General features: G+C 46.2%; 6 protein-coding genes across 6 annotated transcripts; 2 read left to right on the top strand and 4 right to left on the bottom strand.

The window, feature by feature from the left end:
- Positions 1-1,958: 1,958 nt before the first annotated feature.
- AO090001000110 (thioredoxin family protein) lies at positions 1,959-2,361 on the bottom strand (the record flags this gene model as incomplete). Its single annotated transcript, XM_001818613.3, has 2 exons — positions 1,959-2,262; positions 2,339-2,361. The coding sequence occupies 2 exons, from the start codon at positions 2,359-2,361 to the stop codon at positions 1,959-1,961; spliced, it is 327 nt and encodes a 108-aa protein (XP_001818665.1).
- A 911-nt stretch (positions 2,362-3,272) lies between these two features.
- Positions 3,273-5,129, bottom strand: AO090001000109 (uncharacterized protein; the record flags this gene model as incomplete). Its single annotated transcript, XM_023234382.1, has 7 exons — positions 3,273-3,473; positions 3,534-3,941; positions 3,996-4,365; positions 4,437-4,595; positions 4,649-4,781; positions 4,820-4,926; positions 4,981-5,129. 7 exons carry the CDS (start codon positions 5,127-5,129, stop codon positions 3,273-3,275), a joined length of 1,527 nt encoding a protein of 508 aa, XP_023089513.1.
- Positions 5,130-6,114: 985 nt separating this feature from the next.
- Positions 6,115-7,715, top strand: AO090001000108 (M20 family metallopeptidase; the record flags this gene model as incomplete). Its single annotated transcript, XM_023234381.1, has 4 exons — positions 6,115-6,240; positions 6,379-6,761; positions 6,835-7,221; positions 7,286-7,715. 4 exons carry the CDS (start codon positions 6,115-6,117, stop codon positions 7,713-7,715), a joined length of 1,326 nt encoding a protein of 441 aa, XP_023089512.1.
- A 1,329-nt stretch (positions 7,716-9,044) lies between these two features.
- AO090001000107 (uncharacterized protein) lies at positions 9,045-9,443 on the bottom strand (the record flags this gene model as incomplete). The annotated part of the gene is made up of 2 exons (XM_023234380.1): positions 9,045-9,232; positions 9,287-9,443. The coding sequence occupies 2 exons, from the start codon at positions 9,441-9,443 to the stop codon at positions 9,045-9,047; spliced, it is 345 nt and encodes a 114-aa protein (XP_023089511.1).
- A 125-nt stretch (positions 9,444-9,568) lies between these two features.
- AO090001000106 (glycosyltransferase) lies at positions 9,569-12,013 on the bottom strand (the record flags this gene model as incomplete). The annotated part of the gene is made up of 9 exons (XM_023234379.1): positions 9,569-9,878; positions 9,939-10,307; positions 10,353-10,461; positions 10,521-10,848; positions 10,898-10,991; positions 11,060-11,418; positions 11,446-11,630; positions 11,713-11,868; positions 11,926-12,013. The coding sequence occupies 9 exons, from the start codon at positions 12,011-12,013 to the stop codon at positions 9,569-9,571; spliced, it is 1,998 nt and encodes a 665-aa protein (XP_023089510.1).
- Positions 12,014-14,798: 2,785 nt separating this feature from the next.
- On the top strand, positions 14,799-17,309 carry AO090001000105 (putative alpha-L-rhamnosidase C; the record flags this gene model as incomplete). The annotated part of the gene is made up of 2 exons (XM_023234378.1): positions 14,799-15,110; positions 15,282-17,309. 2 exons carry the CDS (start codon positions 14,799-14,801, stop codon positions 17,307-17,309), a joined length of 2,340 nt encoding a protein of 779 aa, XP_023089509.1.
- Positions 17,310-18,917: the final 1,608 nt, after the last annotated feature.

The raw sequence follows: 18,917 nt of genomic DNA, 5'->3' as shown, positions 1-18,917 counted from the left end.
CATTACATAGTTCGCCTGCCAGCATGCCAAGCAGATATGATCAAGCCAAGGTTAAATGGTCTGACTCTGTAACCCCCCAATACGGCACACAGCTGCATGCCGAGTTCTAGACCATGATCTATAAGATGAAGTTTCCATGATAGAGAGTAGCATTACATGACTGCCAGAGTCAGGAACATTTTTCATATCTCGCGAAGCCCGATAATGATCTAAGTCGGTGTCGGGATTCCCCCGAAAGCTACCCCTGAAACAGTAGATCTTCAAACACACTAGTAGAGACATGCTAAATACAATGTCCCGAATTGAACTCAAATCAGATCTTCTGCCTGAATTGAACCATCCAATAAAGTCCGGTAAGGCTCTGGTCCCAACCTGACTCTTTGTAGCCTGCCCGCCCAACCTATAGCCGATTTGAATCTGTTGCAGAAGGGAAGCCAATTTAGCCGAAACCAACGATTCCAGAAAGATAGCTCTGTTGATTACTTGAAGTGTTACTGGATCACAGGTGGGCCGGCAGTATTCGAGCTTAGCACCACCGATGATTGCTCCCTTCTGAGATATAGCCTATTACGTTATCTACGGATGTTCTTGAGGCTGGGCGGTATACAAAACGTACAGGCAAATTGCATTGTTTTTACGCCAGAATAAAACGCTACTAGAAGGGTTGGTAGGGTCAATAGGCAACCCTGGATAGGCAAACATTTAGGAAAAGCGGAATTCCTCAATGCACTGGCCTGGACGAATAGCAGATTGGACTCTGGTGAAGCTTGAAACCTCTCCATGTATACGGAATGAGCCACCTGAGCATTCAGAAAATGTCAAATATTATAAGATGATTATAATAACATAATTCCTTCGTATGTAGTGTCCAGCACAATACCCCATTATCATTTTGTGTTTTGTTCTCTTTTTCTCCATGTCAAATGACTCCAATCGCCAACGTATAGTGAGTGAGGATGTAGTCATTCGTTGTGACGTTTTTGTCTTCCACCTTCTGAGGTAGGCCACGATGGTCCCAAATTTGTATCTAGCCTTGCGGGACACGCTAAATGTATCTCAGACGCCGGAACGAACGTAACATCAAATAAACACCTTCCAAGGTAGCAACCATTCCGCCTCCTGCAAGAGCCCAGGCAGGGCCCTGTCTGCGCAACAGGGATGGGTTGATTTGCGTTCGGTTGGATGAATTATCGTTATGTGAAGGCTAGCATATCAGTTAGAGGCCGTCAAAAAGATACAGCATGGCGTACTGTCCCGGCTCTCCTGGCCACGGTGCTGATCTGTCGCCCGGAACGACCAATAATTTGTTGGTACATTATGAGAAGTAGTTAAGTAATAGATCAATGTATATTTGATTGCACTGACTGTTATGATATGTATGAGGCAGATCTGGGGCAGAGGCCGTTTATAAGAGTTTCAAGTCCCGAGCCACTCTGACATCATCTTTTGGCTAGAGCTTGGGTTGCTGTCATGTCTCCCGCAATCGCCAATGAATAATATCATTGTACCATGGTTTTCGAGGATATTCTGAAAGCTCGTGGTTGAGCTTGTGCTTGTTGGGGGATAGTGGCCACGGTTACTTTTAGTGGCGAACAATATTTGATAGGAGCATTGTATATAAACTTTCCGATATACCCCACTAACTGGGTACAACCTGTTACAATTCGTGAAGTATAGCGGCTGTGAGCAATAACTTATAGTAGAAAATGAGGCTCTTCGCCATGCATCCCGACAGGACACATAACCAAAGTGAGTTATCCTGACTAGTTTACAAAGGACAGTAGTTAGGTGTACCGCTCGTTGCCTCAGGCAACAATTACCCCGCCGCGGGGCATTGAATTCTCTTCCATAGTCGTCCAGATGCTTATAAAAGAACTTATTGCGTACTCTAAACTAGGATCATATTCCTCTATAATAAACGGATAACCTTGTTGACCAAAGGTTCAGAAGAAGACAATTTATGCCAGCAGGGCTTTCACACTGTTCTGAACACCACCAGGGTTGGCACCGCGGATGGTTAACTCTTTGATTTGCTGGCCGTCCTTAAAGAACACGAAGGTAGGCATGGCGGCAATACCCAAGTCGGCCGCGACCGTGTTAAGCCCATCAACGTCTACCTTGTAGAACTTGACGCCCTGGTTCTCATTACTGAGCCTTTCGATGGCTGGGGTAATCATCCTGCAAGGACCGCACCAGGTAGCGAAGAAATCGACAACGACAGGCTCGTTGGAGTCGATGACCTTTTCCTGGAATTCAGCAGGACTGACCAGAGAGAATTAATTGGTTAGTCACCGAAAGAAGGAAGTGAGACACAGTCCGCACAAAACAATCAACATACGTCTTGATCTCAGTGACACCCATCTTGTCAGAAGTGGATGGAAAGCTGGTTGTATGGATAGAAGATCGGAGGAACACGCAAGTGTGAAGCAAAGGAGATCAGAGATACAGTTGAAAGCAATGCTAATGGGAGAAACCTGAAGAGGAGAGGAACAAGAAGAATGACAAAGAGAGACCGCGGTTGATCACTTCCAAACTGTGGATTTTCATTACTTGCTCTAATAGGATAGCGGGGTAATTTGGAGTAAGAATTATACTGCGCAACCTGTCCGGAATATCATTAGTCCGTGTCCGACGATATTTACTGGCGCCAAATCATTTTACAGCTCCGGAGTAAGCAAGAGACTTAATTCTATTTTCAAGCACCGTGTCCCTAATGATGTTTAGGTACTACCCCGCTAACTTTAGGCATTGCAGCCACTAAGCTTAAGCCCGAGTCTCAGGATATCTATATGTACAACTACCACTATTACTATTCCCACTACTACTACCATAATAATAATTAGTAAGATCCTATCATGAGAATTAGAATAGTGTATTGTAGAATCATCTAGTCCAGTACTGTACAATATAGATGAATTATAATGAAGAACTAAAGACTAGAATGTGTTTTGGGGCGCGTTGTTAAAGGGCCAAGCTGCAACTGGCCCAAAATGTAGATAGATTTAAGTCTGTATTATTATTTATTTTTACCACCTTATTACCAAAATTACCGCCACTATATAGCTATAGGAATTCAGAATAGTATTTGAGATAGTTTCGACATCCTAGTACTTTTACATTGAGAATAACAATCCAGATTGGGGTTAGTGAACCTGTAGCTGTGCAGTAGGAGGCTCTAACGGCATCCCCCAGGTCCTAGAGTATAGACAATTCTGAAGGGGGAAACCAGAGTGATCAATGTTACACTCTCACATTCCTCCACCACAAAGATATTATATGGTGTAGCGAAACCCAGGTATCTGCCTATCAGTTTTCCTGTTCTGCTCCTCGACAAGATCATGAACATCAAGCCCTTCGTTCATCACCCCATGTTGCCGATCCCGTCTCTTGTTCTCCCAAATATAGTAGACGAATAAACAGCCTAGGAAGAATACGCCGAGAACCAGCCCGCATAAAGTCGCTTCGATCCCACTCTATTATGTAAATTGATGAGTGAAGAGCACAATATAATCTGAGATGGCTAGAGCACATACTGAGTAAACTGGCTCCTGTGAAGCGTAATAAAACTGTGGCCCCACAATGTTGCCCACGCAGTAAGCGATGAAAAGACTAACACTGAGCATGCTCCGCTTGGTCGTTCCCGCGACATTCGAGGTGATGATACTCAGACTCAGTGGGATATTAGCAGCGAATGTAGCAACAAAGCACAGGCCGACCAGTTTGACAACCTTTTGGGAGTCATCGAGCGTGTAAATTAGAACGACTCCAATGACGGAAACTACTACGTTCAAAATCATGGACATTATACGCGAGGATCGGATGTAGGTTGCGATGAGTGCGGTCAGTATCAAGAATATAAGTTGACAAAGTCCCATGGGCATCTGCAGCAACAGGGACTCAAAGTTCGAGTACCCAAAGCCTGCGATGATAATAGTGGAGAACTAGAGTTATGTCAGTCATGGGTTTTGGGGTCTCCTGGCACCGAGTCAACACACGCTTGTAAGTCCACCATTCGCCAGATTCACGCAGAAGGTGTACAGGATGAGGAGCCAGGCCTGGGGGTCCAGTATAGCGTCGATCACTTGATCCCAAAGGAATTCTTCCGTCACCGCTGCAGAACCAGTCTTGTTCTGGAGTGTTCGCTGTACTGCAATTGTTCGTTCGGACTCCGAGAGGAAAGATGCTTTGGCGGGGGAGTCGGGGAGAATGAAGAAGAGGATGAGGGCATAACCCGAGGTGATGCCTCCAAGCACGAGAAACAAAAGGCGCCAGCTTTGCAGTCCCGACGCCGAATTTCCAATTCCCCATGCGACGACACCGCCGATAATGTTCGCGATACAGTTACCGATGAACCAGGCTGCTTGTCTACAGAAAGGAGTGTCAAATCAGTGACCCATATTCTCTACTATCGGGTACTCTGAGAGGTGAACCATTACCGTGCTGGCTGCTCTTCTCTCTTGTAAAACATTCCTGTGATGAGACCAAAGCCTGGAGCAACTGCAGCCTCACCAACGCCAAGGAAAAATCTAGCAGTAACTAATCCTCCGTAGTTCTGGCAGGCTGCATGGCACATGAGGATTCCACCCCACAGAAATCTGAATATCGTCAGGTCTGTTCTGCGACCGCCTCAATAGTTCATGAAACTCACACCGATGTAGACACGTATTTCCCTAGAGGAAGACGCACCATCAAGTAGGATGTAGGTATACTCCCTGCAAGATAACCGAAGTAGAAGACGACGGAGCACCAAGTATATTGGTTGCCAATAAGACCCTGCCAGGCTGTTAACAAGGAGAGTAGAATACCACCCTCAGCCTACTGACAAGATCTTGTCGCAAATTCAAAAGAGTTGCCTGACTAAGTGCGAGTTTATCCATATATTGCAGCATGTAGCAAATGCCCATTGTTGGAAGCATACTGATTTGTCTTAGAACGTGAAGCTTCGGATCTGGGAGTGATTCATAACCATTCATCACTTACAAAAGATCTAGCTTCCAGAGCAGCCGACGCTCTGCTTCCGGGGACACTTGGAAGTCAGTACATTCTTCTGTACTCAAATCTTGTTCTGTCTCCTGTGTCGCATAGACAGCCTTTTCGTCGTCATTGTGCGGTTCTTTCTCAGTACCCATCTTGACAGCAGACCTCAAAACAATGGTAAGTGCTGAAATTTTTGATAATACTTTTAGGCTTTTGCCAAAGAAGAGCCAGAGGTAGAGCAATCAATTGGATTATATCCAGACCTTCAGAAATAATGGTTCACATCTAAAGTGCTCACAAAGTTCAGTAGTCCATCAACAATCTTATCGCCACCATATTACCTATTGTTGAGATAACAAAACAATTCCCAGCCGTCTTTGGCATCTGCGGTACTCGCGAATTAGCTTTACAGATAGTAGCAACAAGAATAGATCCTAATCCTATAGATCCTATAGATCCTATAGATACACATAAGCTTCCCTCGATATCTTGAAGGGTTTCCCTATCGAATGTGTATGTTCCCGCGGAGCACCTGGAGAGCCACTGGAAACAACAGTTCTTCAGCCACAGATCTGATATCGGCAAAATGCACCCTATCGATTGGTCTCAATCTTGGTGCTCGGACCTAAATGGGAGCAGTCGGCAAATATGGGGGGCTCTGATTGGGCTAAGGTCTACATCTCTGATAAGCACAACTTATTCACAAATCTTGTACTGATTGCACTATTTTCCCAGCCAATGGCGGATACATTTCGCGAACTCACCTCTCGTCCACTGTTTCCTATTGGTCGTTGAATACACCACTGACTCTTCTACTTTATGTACACTGATTTAGAGGTCTAGTTTTCTGTCCTCTATTGATTAATGCCATGCTATGCCGCAGACTCGTGGAAAAGCTCACATTTCCGAGTGCTAGAGGAACATGCCAAACAAAAAGTGTGGAGACTGATCAGACCGCAGCAATTGTGCTAGGGACTTCGGCTAGCTCTTCCAGATTTATGCCACGATCATTGAATTATGCAGCACTGTATACAGGGAGCCGATTCTAAATGTGTCACCCTTTTGCAATGACGAAGACATCACAGTAGTATAAAAAGACCACGTCAGCGCTCAATACATATGCTCATCTCCATCAGGATGCATCTCACAAAACCCTGTCATCTCATATTCTTTCATTGTTCTACTGCTACAGCTCTAAAAGTTGTGATCTCAGAAGAAAACGACTATCATTCCTGCAACCACATTCTCGAGCAAAGAGGTCCGGTCTGTTATCGACAGCGTCCTTGAGGACGTCTCAAAGCAACTCCATGAGCTAAACCACTACGTATAAACATTCCCCGTTTCATGCCAAAGTAGCAAACTGTAAGAAGTTCATCTGGCTAACATTGTACATTCCCATAGACATGGTCAAATCCAGAACTGGCTTATGAAGAGCACAAGGCACATGATGCGATCTGTGACTTCCTTGAAGGCCAGGGATTCACAGTCACCCGACACGCCTATGGAGTCGATACGTCCTTCGAATGCATCAGCGGTACTGAAGGACGACTTATCAACCTAAACGCGGAGTACGATGCGTTGCCTGATATCGGTCATGCTTGTGGCCATACCCTTAATGCCACCAGTAGCATTGCAGCCTTCTTGGCGTTAAGCCAGCTTCAAAAGAAATCCGGGATCAAAGGCAGAATCCAACTTCTCGGTACCCCAGCGGAGGAAGATGGTGGAGGCAAGGCGAAACTGATTGACGCCGGTGCTTTTCAGGGGGTGGATATCTCTCTGATGGCGTGAGTACCAGATCCTGGCTGCTGTGTTGTGGCTTCAAGAATGGGTTGATGTTCTAACATTCCTCTCTCAAAGTCACCGTGGACCAGAGAATTTAGGTGGCCCCACTGGCGATGGAGTTGCTGGGGTCTTGATGAACGCTCGGAAAGAGCTACATGTGGAGTATTTCGGCAAGAACGCTCACGCCGGAGGCAATCCATGGGACGGTGTGAATGCACTGGATGCCCTGGTTCAAGCATACAATGGGATATCGACTTTGAGAAAGCAAATCTTGCCGGAGGAGCGAATCCATGGCGCCTTCCTCGATGTCCCAAAGGTTGCAAATGTGATCCCGGCTTACACCAACTCTTACTGGCAGGTCCGGAGCCCCACATTACAGGGACTCAATAAACTCATTGCGCAAGTCAGGCAATGTATCGAGGGGGCGGCTGTTGTCACTGGCTGTACAGCCAAAATCGATGAGTGAGTTACCAAGCAAAGCATCTTCCCTATGAGCTGCTGGTAATAATGGAGCCACATTCTCTAGGGACGGCCTATATGCCGATATCATATTGAACGAAACTTTGTGTGAACGGTTCACAAGGCCCATGGCAGCTTACGGGAAGAAATTCGTTCAGAAGCTCGACCAGGTGCTAACCGGTTCCTCTGATGTTGGTGGGTTTTGTAAGGCTACTATTTCAATTCTTTTGAACCGTGTCACTAATATCCTTCAAGGCAATGTGAGCTACGTAGTTCCAACACTTCAAGCTATGTTCGCAATCTCAACATCTAATGGGAGCTTTCCACACCACCCGGACTTCACCGCTTGTGCTGGGACTGATGAAGCACACGACGCAGCCGTATTGACTGGGAAGGGTCTGGCCCTTCTGGGCTGGAATATGTTGACCGATGATACTCTTTATACGTCAGCCAGAGTGCAGTGTGAGGGCCAGATCCCCAAAGAGGCCGCCCATTAGGACATATACTCTTACCCTTTGGCATTTAAAATTAATCACTCTTCACCCTATAATCCTCAATATGTAACATGATAAGCGATAATGGTTCATTCAAGTAAGGCAAAAACAACACAAGCTGACAGAAACTATGGGCACGCTTTGGCGTCAGAAGACCTATTTCATGAGCCAATGGCTTGGTTTCGGTTAGTAGGCTCAGTCTCTCTGAGTGAATGGTTAAAGCTCCATAGGAGTGTTTGAGAAATAACAAGAAGGCTATAGCTACAAAAGCATTATTGCTCTTCAACCGATGCACCTCCCGCTGTCAGCTATGCTGCATTCCGTGAAGGAAGGTTGATTCATAGGGATAGGCTGCTGCCTCCATTTGAGGCGTCATAAACAGCGTACTAGTCCTTCAGACGAAGTATTATCTAATGATAATAATAAGTCTTTAATACTCCCATGCACGAAGAAAAAGCCTAATATCTAAAACTTAAAGTGCAAAATTGTGATAGCTTATGGCATACGAAGATCCGCGGAATCAGAAGTGAATTTGATAATGATAGAAATGTTCATTAAGGTTAGATGAATGAATAAAAGCCAGCGTAATAGAAGGCGCGGTCGAGGAACAAAAAGAACGTAGAAAGGTGATGAGTGCAAGGTAATATTTCAATGGAATGCATTCAGGGTAGCCATGAACACTTAATAGTTCAAGCTTGACTCTGAATTTGAACATTGCTGAAACCACCACAGCCGTAGCTGCCAAACAATCCCGCCAGACCCCGTCCCAAAACATTATCAGTGACTGACAAGTTCGTCATCGCCCCTCCACCTCTGGTCACGGTGGCAAAAAGGCTGGCAGACTTAACGGAGAGGGACAGACGATATGTTTGATTCACCTTGATGCCACCAGGAACAGGCTTTGAGCTCAAGATAGTCGTTCATTCTGGTTCTTTTCCTCGCCCGAACCTTATGGCGTTTGGGCTGTCCCCTCCTCGGTACTCCGCTTCGTACCCCGTATCTGTTGGGCGTCATATACTATGCATGACTAGGCCTTCGCCTTAGGCCCTATGTACCTCTGGCCACTTCCCGAAGAAGCAGCCAATATTTATCCACTGCTGTAGCCTTACTGAGCAAAAGCCGGCCCTCCTCTAGTCCTATCCTGGAAAAGGAAGCCGCAAAGGGTCCCACAGAAAAAGAGTACGATAGTGTAGGAATATGTGTGATATCCAACGACTTGATTGTGCTACAGGTGACGCGAAAATAAGAACAAAAAGGCACGTAAAACAATATGTTTAATACAGATTCTCTGGAGATACATCAACCAAAGCCTCAAGATTAGCACTCAATATTTCAACTAAGAGTATTGAATCTGGACAGAACCATCTCGATCTCTGCAGGCGAAGCAGGGAAGCTTTGTAACATATAATCACCAAGTTCAATCTGCGCCTCCACAATCTTCCTTTCGGTAGGATTGAGGTTCCCCTTCTTGATACTTTTATAAATACCCATAGCTGGGTACGCCATGAGGCCGAACATCGCTATAGGGAAATATTAATATGAGAATAACGAGCCCATAAATTTGAACTGCTTACCTGCACCAGGCTTTGAGAAGAGTTCGACACTGCCCTTGGCAAAACCCTTTGCAAATCCTGCAGCACCATCAGTTTTTGCCTCCCGATACGGCTTCGTAACAAAGCCGGTCAGTCCATCAGCGAAACCGGTATATAAACTCTGTACGAGGCAGATCATAAGATTAGCATCCGACTACAATCTGCTCATGATGCCTCCCTTGTTGTGAGGGTTGTGAGGCTGCTGTCATAGACTGGCGTCCAAACAAAGAGCGACGGCAGGGAAAGTTACATCAAGTTTGATATTCATGGTTCACGGCTTACCTTTCCCGCATGCGTCATGCCACTTTTCCAGCCTTCTATAGGCACTGGCTTTTCTGGCCTCTCCCCGTACAACCTGGGAACATTGCGCAAGCCTTCGGCCAAAGCAGTCGGAGCGTTCACCAAAGTCCCCTTGACCAAGCTGGATGTCATTTGGGTCATGCCTTTGGTTGGGCTGGTGCTCAACTTGCCTAGCCCTACTGTGAAGTCTGTCATGGTATTGAGAACAGCGGCCGATGTTGAACTAAAGGGGTCGGTATATATCTTTTCAATTCTCATTTCCTTGGCTCGATACCTGGTGCATTGTGGAATTAGTCATCAGTTTCATATAGCCTCAGCTGACCAAAACACGTACGGTTTTAGATGCTGCATGTCGATCTGCTTATGCTGGGAGAGGATCACCATGGCCTTGTGGGAGAGCTTCAGTCCACGCTTTTTATCAACGAGCCAGGCTGCGGCTTCCGAGGGTAGAAGGTCACATTTCACATCCTTCCAAGGTATGTGTCGGTGGAAGCTCGCAGCTGCATTCGATACTCCATCTTCAGACTTCATCCTAGCAGCAATGGACGCAGCCGCTTGCTGTGCGTTTCTAGTCAAGCAGAATGCAACGGCTTCTGAAAGCAGTTTTACCGTAAGCACTTTGTGGTCAATGGGTGACGGTCCAGCGCCGGCAGCTGCAACCATTTTACCCCAGAAAGGCTGACTAGTCATCGTCAGCTTTTTGCTGGCTAGGAGGACCATATAAAACCAGGATTAGAGAGGGACATACTCTCCAAAGAACGGTACAATGGCAGTTGGACAGCCGTTGAGTAACCCACATGCAGTAGTTCCTGCACCACCGTGGTGAACCACCGCTGCTACATGCTTGAACAACCACTCTGTCACATATATCGATTAGCAAACTGTTGTTCACATACGATCGAAAGGCGCATCGAACCGTGGGGACAATCGTCGATGAATAGAATATTAGGATCGTTGCATCCTTGACCTAATTTACTCCATCCTTTGGAGACGATCGCGCGGATGCCCAATTCTTGACAGGCTCCTTGAATCATCGCAGTCATAGCCGCTGGATCATCCATCACTATGCTGCCAAATCCAATATATACCGGCATAGATCCGCGATTTATGAATTCTTGTATCTCCGGGGAAGTGTACAAAGGCTCATCTCGAAAGAAGAATCCACAAACATCTATGGAAGGGCACAGGTCAGTCAGAGCATAGCAAGAGGGAGAAGGATTATGAACCAATATATGATGGCCAATCTAAAGGCTTTGGGATCAGGGCGGGAGACCAGCAATAGGTGTGGGGTACTTGCATGGCTTCCATCAATCCGGCAGCGGTCCTCGGCGACAGTTCCTCCAGATTTAGAGCTTTCACACGCCACCGATTGATGATGTCGGCCAGTCTGACACTCACCGTTAGTACTGCATGAAACAAAATGCCGTGTTAGGGACCTGGCGCTAGAAGTCTTACCCACTCCATGTCAGCAGCTCCACCATGCTGTAAGACATATAGTTACGGAGAGAAGCATCCGTGCCGGAACCTTTCACGTTTGCCAACGGATGTGGAAATTCCTTGGTAGGACTCCAGGGCATTGTGAACATCATATGGAGGGGCACACCCAGAGCCTGGGCGCAATGTATGTGAGCGAAACTTGGTGGATTTGCGATAATAGCATCTGCAACAAAAGGTATCTTCGTCTCCGGGTCAGGTTCGACACAAGACCGCCAGCATCCATCCAGCATTTCGGCAATCATTTGGCGTTTCCGACCAATCTCGCCGCCGGCAATGGTTGACATTTTCGGTATGATTCCTGGGTTTTTCACCATAAACTATGTAGATGACATCAGACCTAGTACTTTATCGCGATCTAGGGTCAAGAAAATACTCACCGACATCAGCTCCTCAGGGTTACCCCCAATAGGGTAGAACTCTATCCCTGCCTTGTGAACAAAGTCCCTGAAGTTCCCGTGGGTCGCAAGACGAACTCGGTGTCCATTCTTTTGTAGACGGGTGCCAAGAGCAATGAAGGGCTGGACATCCCCTGTGCGTAGTATATATGATACGATTAGAAAAAGAAGACAACTAACTATGACACACACGTCCACAGTGTGGCGGTTACCAACCTCTGCTTCCCACTATTTGAATGACAATATTCAACGGTGTTATTGCGCTCAGCGGTACATCAGGTAGCGGGCGCGTTTCTGTGGGTAGATTCGAAGGCAGAAAATCGTTTAGGCCTGCCTGCTTGGCCACAACAGTTACATCGACACGACCGTCATCTGCAATGTACTCAGATATCATTCGTTAGACTCATCAGACCACGGTAAAATACTGACTGCGGACCAACGTCGAAGCATCCATGCAGTCACCAGACACTGCGACATCGTACGAGGGAGGTGGTTCATCATAGAGATGTGAGTCCATGATTGATATATTGTCAGCTGTAGAGATCTTGGTTCAATAGGATGGGTGTTGCCTTCCTTCTCCTATCAGAGAAGTAGAAGCATAGGTTCTTGGCTACAAGGTGATCGGCAGCCCTATGGAAAACTTAAAATACCGGAGTACATACGGTCCAAGGTCCGCTGAACTTTAAACATGGGTGGACCCTTCGTGCCGGTGAATACGAGCATACGAGCATACGAGGAAAGAAGACAGACATTATACAAGCTGGCAGGATATTTTTCAAGAATTTTTTGGAATTATTGTGAATCTTTAGCTCTTATAAGGTGGCCAATGGACGTTGTAGCCGGGCATCGTCCACAATTATACTACCAAGACTGCTCCACTATTTATTATGTTTTCCTTTTCCTGTGTTTTTTTTTTTTTTTTTTTTCTTTCTTGTTCCTCGACTCTCAAGTCTGATCGCCATGCCATGCCTTGCCAGGAGTATCATCATATTAAAAGCCCAGTCCATTGAAGCCGAAAGCATTGTGATGGAGAATGTTGAGAAGTAAAACCATGATTACCGAAGACTAGAAAGAGAGACAGCAAGAGAATGCGGACCCACTTCAAGCGGTGAGGACAGGATTCCCAACCTATTCGTATAATCGTACACTCGTACAGTCGTATAGTCGCATAGTTAGACAGAACCTTAGTGGAATTATCCTTGAATATGGAAAAGGGTAAACTGCCCTATAGTTTAACCACCACTGTACATCCCAAGCCATTCACGAACCATTTCTTAAGTTCCCATTTTTCAAACTAATGATTCAATGCCGTATTGGGCATTTTGACCATCTTGTATCTTCGTATTATGCGAATTGTTAATTTCAACTAACGTCTTCTGTTTTCGTACACATTGAGCATGGAAACCGACTGCGGCACCAAAGTCAAGATGGAACAAGAGACTGAGTGGGGCTCTATGTGAACCGGTGGTTGTGCCTATCGAACGCCTGTACTGTGTATGGATCTTCACTACAGTAAATCATGCCTGGGTAAATCTCGATTTTGTGTATAATCTATCCGCTATTGTTAACCATCTGGTAAGGAATGGCCTGAGAAACAATTGCCTTCGCCCACCTAGAGCCGGAGACTCTATATTAGGTCTCTATGAAGCCAGCCCCTTTTCAGTGTGCCCATTTCTGTTCCGAATCTTCTCTTAAGCTTTCATTTTTGTTGCCTTATTCTACAATATGCCAATCGAGAGTCAGTGCCTCGAGCTGCTGTCCATCGACGGCTCCGCGAAATTGAATAAAGAGAACAGCCAAAGTGGTCCCCCATTATTTTCCTTAGGTCATGTTGCTAGTAACAACTCGAGTGACGAAATGGGTAATATGAGTGAAATTGCAAACACTTCTAGTGTCACTTCCCTGAACTCAGAAAACCTCGTAAGTGCTGTTCCCTTCTTCCCAGCCCCAGTTATCGTCCATCAGTAGTGCTGTTGTTGATTTAGACCACTCATATGACACAGTTTAATTCTCCCACAGATGGGGCATCTCCCAGCACAGTCAGAACGGGATTGAAATGCTTCTGGAACTGGCTCAAGACACCTCTGGGAATGTTGACCACAATATATGGACTCAACGTGATTGCTTGGGGTGGCATGCTTTTCCTCCTCATCTGTAACGCTGCGCCTGCTATGTGTCGCCCGACCTGTGATGACATCCATTCTGCTCGCAAGAAGTGGATCGAAATAGATTCACAAATCCTCAATGCCCTTTTCTGCGTCCCTGGTTTTGACTTGGCGCCATGGCGTATCCGCGATCTCTATTTCTGGGTCAAATGGAGATTAGCCGGAGAACAGATTGCTCTCGCACGGTTGTGCGACATCCATCGCTCATGGTTCTACCGTAGACCGAAAGGTATTGATGTGGAACAGGTATCTACTACGACTTTATGTGTTACAATGAGCCCATCGTGGAAACTGGATCTGGTGATATGGTGCAACGGTTCGAATACGATGTTTCAGGCATGCCTGGCAGGATGTATGTGGGGGATGGACCGATTCAACCGTCCCAGTTGGACAACAGGCTTATTTGTGGCCTTGGCTTGTGGCATTGCCGGCTTGGGGGGTTGGGTATCATATGCCGAAGGCCGAAGGACTAGAATGCTGAGAGAGGTAGTTTGACATTGTTCCTCTGCGATTATGTTTAAGATTTGATAGAGCTATATAGACCATGCGGCATGAAAGTGGTATATACATCATTCAATCACATCCTAGGGTCAACCTAGAAGACAGACTACACAACTATAAGAGGATAACCTCGAGCTGAAAGCCCTAATAGTTGCCAGGAAAGTAGCCTGGTAACAACCTTCCAACGAACGTGGATTTTAACCCATAAAGGTGTCACTATTGCCAGAGAAACATTTAGGACCCACCAACGATATTCAGGACCTTAAGTGCCGGGTATAAGTGAAGTGGAGTACGAGTCAAATAACGATGGGCCGAATGAACGTTTTTTGCCCCCTCGTATTCTCGTAATTCCATCGGCCCGCTCGGCACTACCTCTAACAGGACCCGCTTTTTAAAGCCCTTACCACAGAAACGCTTTGGAACAGATCTCTTCTCGTTCTCGTTCCCAGGGAGTAAAGAGAGACGTTTAGTAAAATCGAAACAATCCAAATATAGTAAAAGAGTCGCTCTTTAGATTACGTCATGAACCTAAGCCAATATATATACTTGCATTGACGTTCGAGTAATTTGCAACACTGTTCAGAGTAAAGTTTTAACCAACATATACTTTTCCTTAGGTCAGGATCCGGGGTCCAGATGAGACTCAATCGCCATGTGGCCCTTTTGGGTCTGTTACATGCAACAGGGGGAGCTGTATATGGCTCCCCAGCACCAGCCCTAGCCTACACAGCTAAGACATACACTAGTTCCGAGGGAACACCTATGATTTTCGACGAAGGTACTCTTATCAAGTTATCCTGCAATGGTACCACTCCCTCGGTTGTTATCCTTGATTATGGACGCAATGTCGAAGGATATGCTACCTTCCATGTCTCTAAAAGGTCTGGTGACACTTCTGCCTTCGAAATGACGTACAGCGAGACTCGTGCTCTTCTGGATTCTGACATGGTGAGTACTCTCTGATCTACTGATTCGATGGGAACAAATACTGATCCTTACTAGGGGGACGGTCCGATTCCGTTCGCTGCTGCCATGGATACCTATCGAATCAACCGATACAACATTACCGAACACAAGACCTATACCAACCGCCTGATCCAAGGGGGTTTGCGATACCAGAAGCTGAATCTGTCTAGTGCAGGCGAAGTCGAGCTGTCCGGTATCGGTTTTAAACCTACTGTTTCTAGCACACCTATCGCTGCTCTCCCGGGCTCTTTCAGCTGTTCTGACCCTGTTTTGAACCGTATCTGGCAGGTCGGTGCACGCACAACGCAACTGACAGAAATCCCTGCCAATAGCCTGCCTGACTTCTGGGTTATTACTGATGAGGAAGCCTTTATCGAGAGCTTGGCACCCCAGCCATTAAACGCCGACTTTGCCACGAGCATGACTGCCTACGATCTGGAATTTTCTGTCAGGCCTATAATGAATGGGTTTGGTTTCACTGTCTTAAGCGACACCATTGCTAGCGGGGTTTATATCTTTGTTAACGCTGCCAATTCTTCAATCTCTGCACACGCTGGATCGACTGAGCGTTCAAAGCCTATTGCGTCTGCCAAATTGACATCAAATATCACTCTAAATCAATGGCACACAGTCCATAGCACAGTGAAAATGGCTGATATCTCAGTTCGTATCGATGGTGTGCCTGTCTTCAGCTTTTCCCAATCCGCCGCATTTTACGGATCCTTTGGGTTGGGCGCATCCCTAGGTCATTCAGCCCTTTTCACCAATGTTTCTTTAGGTGTTTCTGGAAAAAAGATGTACAATTCGCCCTTGAATGATTCATCTGTGTTGCAGGACTTTCTCCTCGGCACAAATCCCTTGCCTGTAAGCGTTGACGGCTCTCGGCGTGATCGTATTGCCTATATGGGGGACTTGGATATAGCTACTGCCACATCCTTCGCTAGTACATACGGCCGTGAATACATCAACGGTACTATAGAGCTGCTGGGCTCGTTCCAGATGCCGCCCGGCTTTTTTGTCCCAACAGCTAAGGTCCAACAAGCTCCTCGCGCGACTGAGATTAACGCTAATATCACTGGTTTGATTGGATATTCGTTCAGTATTGTCAGCGCCATGGCACGCTTCTATGAACAGACCGGTGATACCGATTTCCTGAGTCATTGGGCACCTAAAACAGCTCGCATGCTTGATTGGGCTCATTCCCAGACACTCCCCAACGGTCTGTTTAATATATCTAATCCAGCTCTTGGTGGTGATTGGAACCACTATGATCCTGCGTTAGACGGAGTGGTCAGCAAGTTTAACCTGATTTACGCTTATGCCCTCAAACAGTGGCTTCCATTTATGGATAATGCAGGTTTAAATACTACTCTGTATGCAGAACGTCTTGACAACCTACAAAATGCCATCAACACGCATCTTTGGAGCCATACACTGCAGGCGTACTACGTATCCGATTCTCACAAAGACTTTCTATCCCAGGAAGCAAACGCCCTTGCCGTGCTCGCTGACACAGCCACTTATGGAAATCGAACCTCTGCAACAGTTCTTTCAACCCTGTCCCGCGAGCTTTACGTACCATCGGGTGCTCTTGCCTTCTCCAATAAGAGTGTTGCAAGTGGATGGGCACAGAAAATAAGCCCTTATGCGTCTGGATATCATTTGAAAGCGGCCTTCCATGCCAATGACAGTGTCAATGCCAACTATCTTCTTCATAGTGTATGGGGTCCTATGAGCGATCCATTACATACCAACTATACTGGCTGCATGTGGGAAGTGATCGCGGCCGATGGTACTCCTGGGCTTGGCTCTGGTACATCCTTGTGTCATGTTTGGAGCTCAGGCCCTACCGCTGATTTGAGTCGCTATGTCCTTGGCGTCCAACCTGTGACCCCGGGCTTCAAGGAGTGGAAGATTGTTCCCCAATCATTAGACCTCAACTGGGCTAAGGGAGCCTACCCAGTTCCGGGTGGTAGGATTTACGTGGACTGGTCGTTTGACAGCAGTGATCTGCTACACATGAATGTGACTGCCCCTAACGGTACGAAAGGCACGGTCTATCTCCCTACCCCACTGAGGAAGTCTCTGAATAAATACAATGCCACCGGCTTCCTTTCGAATGAGAAGGGTTCCTTTACCGTGCAAGGTGGTGAGACATTCTCAATCCATCAGACGAACTAGGCTGCACTGTTGGAGTATATATTCTCTAGCATCTACGCGACGGGAATATGTGAAAGAAGTGTTAGGGGATCACTCATTGAAGCATCCTCCGTATCTCTGAGTACCACGCTTCATTTTCTTTTTTTCTTTTTTTTTTTTTTTATTTCACTGTAATACTCTTATACTTCTGGATCTTGTTAAACCTTACTTTTGATTATATCCAAGTTAATAACTCTTGCCAATAAAACCCCTGTGATCATTATCTTGCCTCCTCTCTGGTACATGGAAAGGTTATGATGGATATACTTAACTATACTTAATATAACAAATAGCAGTGCGGTATCGCCATCGTACGTCGACGTATTCCCTCCACACAGGCTTAGTCTTCGGGGAAATTATCGGAGCCGAAACATTGAGCTATATAAGAAATATGTTGAGATCCATTTCCTGATTACTATTAATTTTTCAGAGCGAGTATTGCGTAGACTTCCTGCTTTCTTGTTCGGGTTGCCCTTCGAATACCTGGCAGTCAGTTATTACAACTCGGTTACTGCAGACGCATTGCAAATGATCGCTCACACAATAAATCCAAGTGAAGGGGAATATCTTGATAATGGTTCGAACGGTACCTGTGTTTTGGGTCTACTAAAGGTAAATACATTTCGGAAGTTGACCTGTAGTTTGATATAAATGTGTATAGGTTATTTTCACAAGAAACAAGTGCTAAAATGGCTGTCGACACCATAATGCGAATTTACGTCACTCAGGGACTTGGATTCTCCTTCTGCGTCAAGATGCTTCAGGGTCACCGATTGAGAGTGGATTTCCTGCATTTTTCTGCTGTCACATTGTTGCTGAATTTTTTACTTGCAGGAGAGTAACATCGAGTTCCTCACTCGATCACACCCACATACAACACTTCCATGACTGATACGATAGTAAGTACAGGCCTTCACTAGGATACGTTGTGGCTTGGATCTTTTACTGTATTTGCTATATGAATGGTTGTCGAGTCCTGACTTGATGTCTGTCATACAATCTCAGTTATTGGATAAACGACCGTGTGTTTAAGAGTCTGACATCCCAGCCATATCACGTACAGGGGCGCCCGGGAATTAACATCCTTAATAAAGTGTCTTCAGGGGTGAACACAAGAATAGAGTGACAATGCTACTTCCCTATCTGCTGACCAGTTAGGCGTTAGACCAGTACAACTTCCGCGTCGCAGACGGACTGCCGAGCGAATATGAAACAGGCAAGGACTTCCTGAAGGCCGCGATAGCATATGAGGAAGGGCTTTCCTATTGGTTTTTGTCGCCGATTGTGCCCATAATAGCCCGAGTATTGGGCCGAATGGCTCCGCGGGGGTATGAAACCGATCGCTCGTGGCTTTAGGAATGTCGGTAGGTGTACTCGGCTTCTGGCCGACCATGTCTTACGCACTAGAGCATTCTATGGCGTTGTTGTTACTACCCGTTCTTGTCTTACTAGTGAACCTATGCTATCCTTTGCCACTGGTTCTCGGTGAGGTCATTAGGATAAGTTTCTGGCCGATCACCTCGACGTCCCAAGTGTGGTAGTGCATGATTGTCATGTCTTCGCTATGGGTGGATATTGACTATGTCTCAA

This window comes from Aspergillus oryzae, chromosome 2 (assembly GCF_000184455.2).
Source record: "Aspergillus oryzae RIB40 DNA, chromosome 2".
NCBI lineage: Eukaryota > Fungi > Ascomycota > Eurotiomycetes > Eurotiales > Aspergillaceae > Aspergillus > Aspergillus oryzae.
This window is presented reverse-complemented; position numbering and strand designations above follow the sequence as displayed.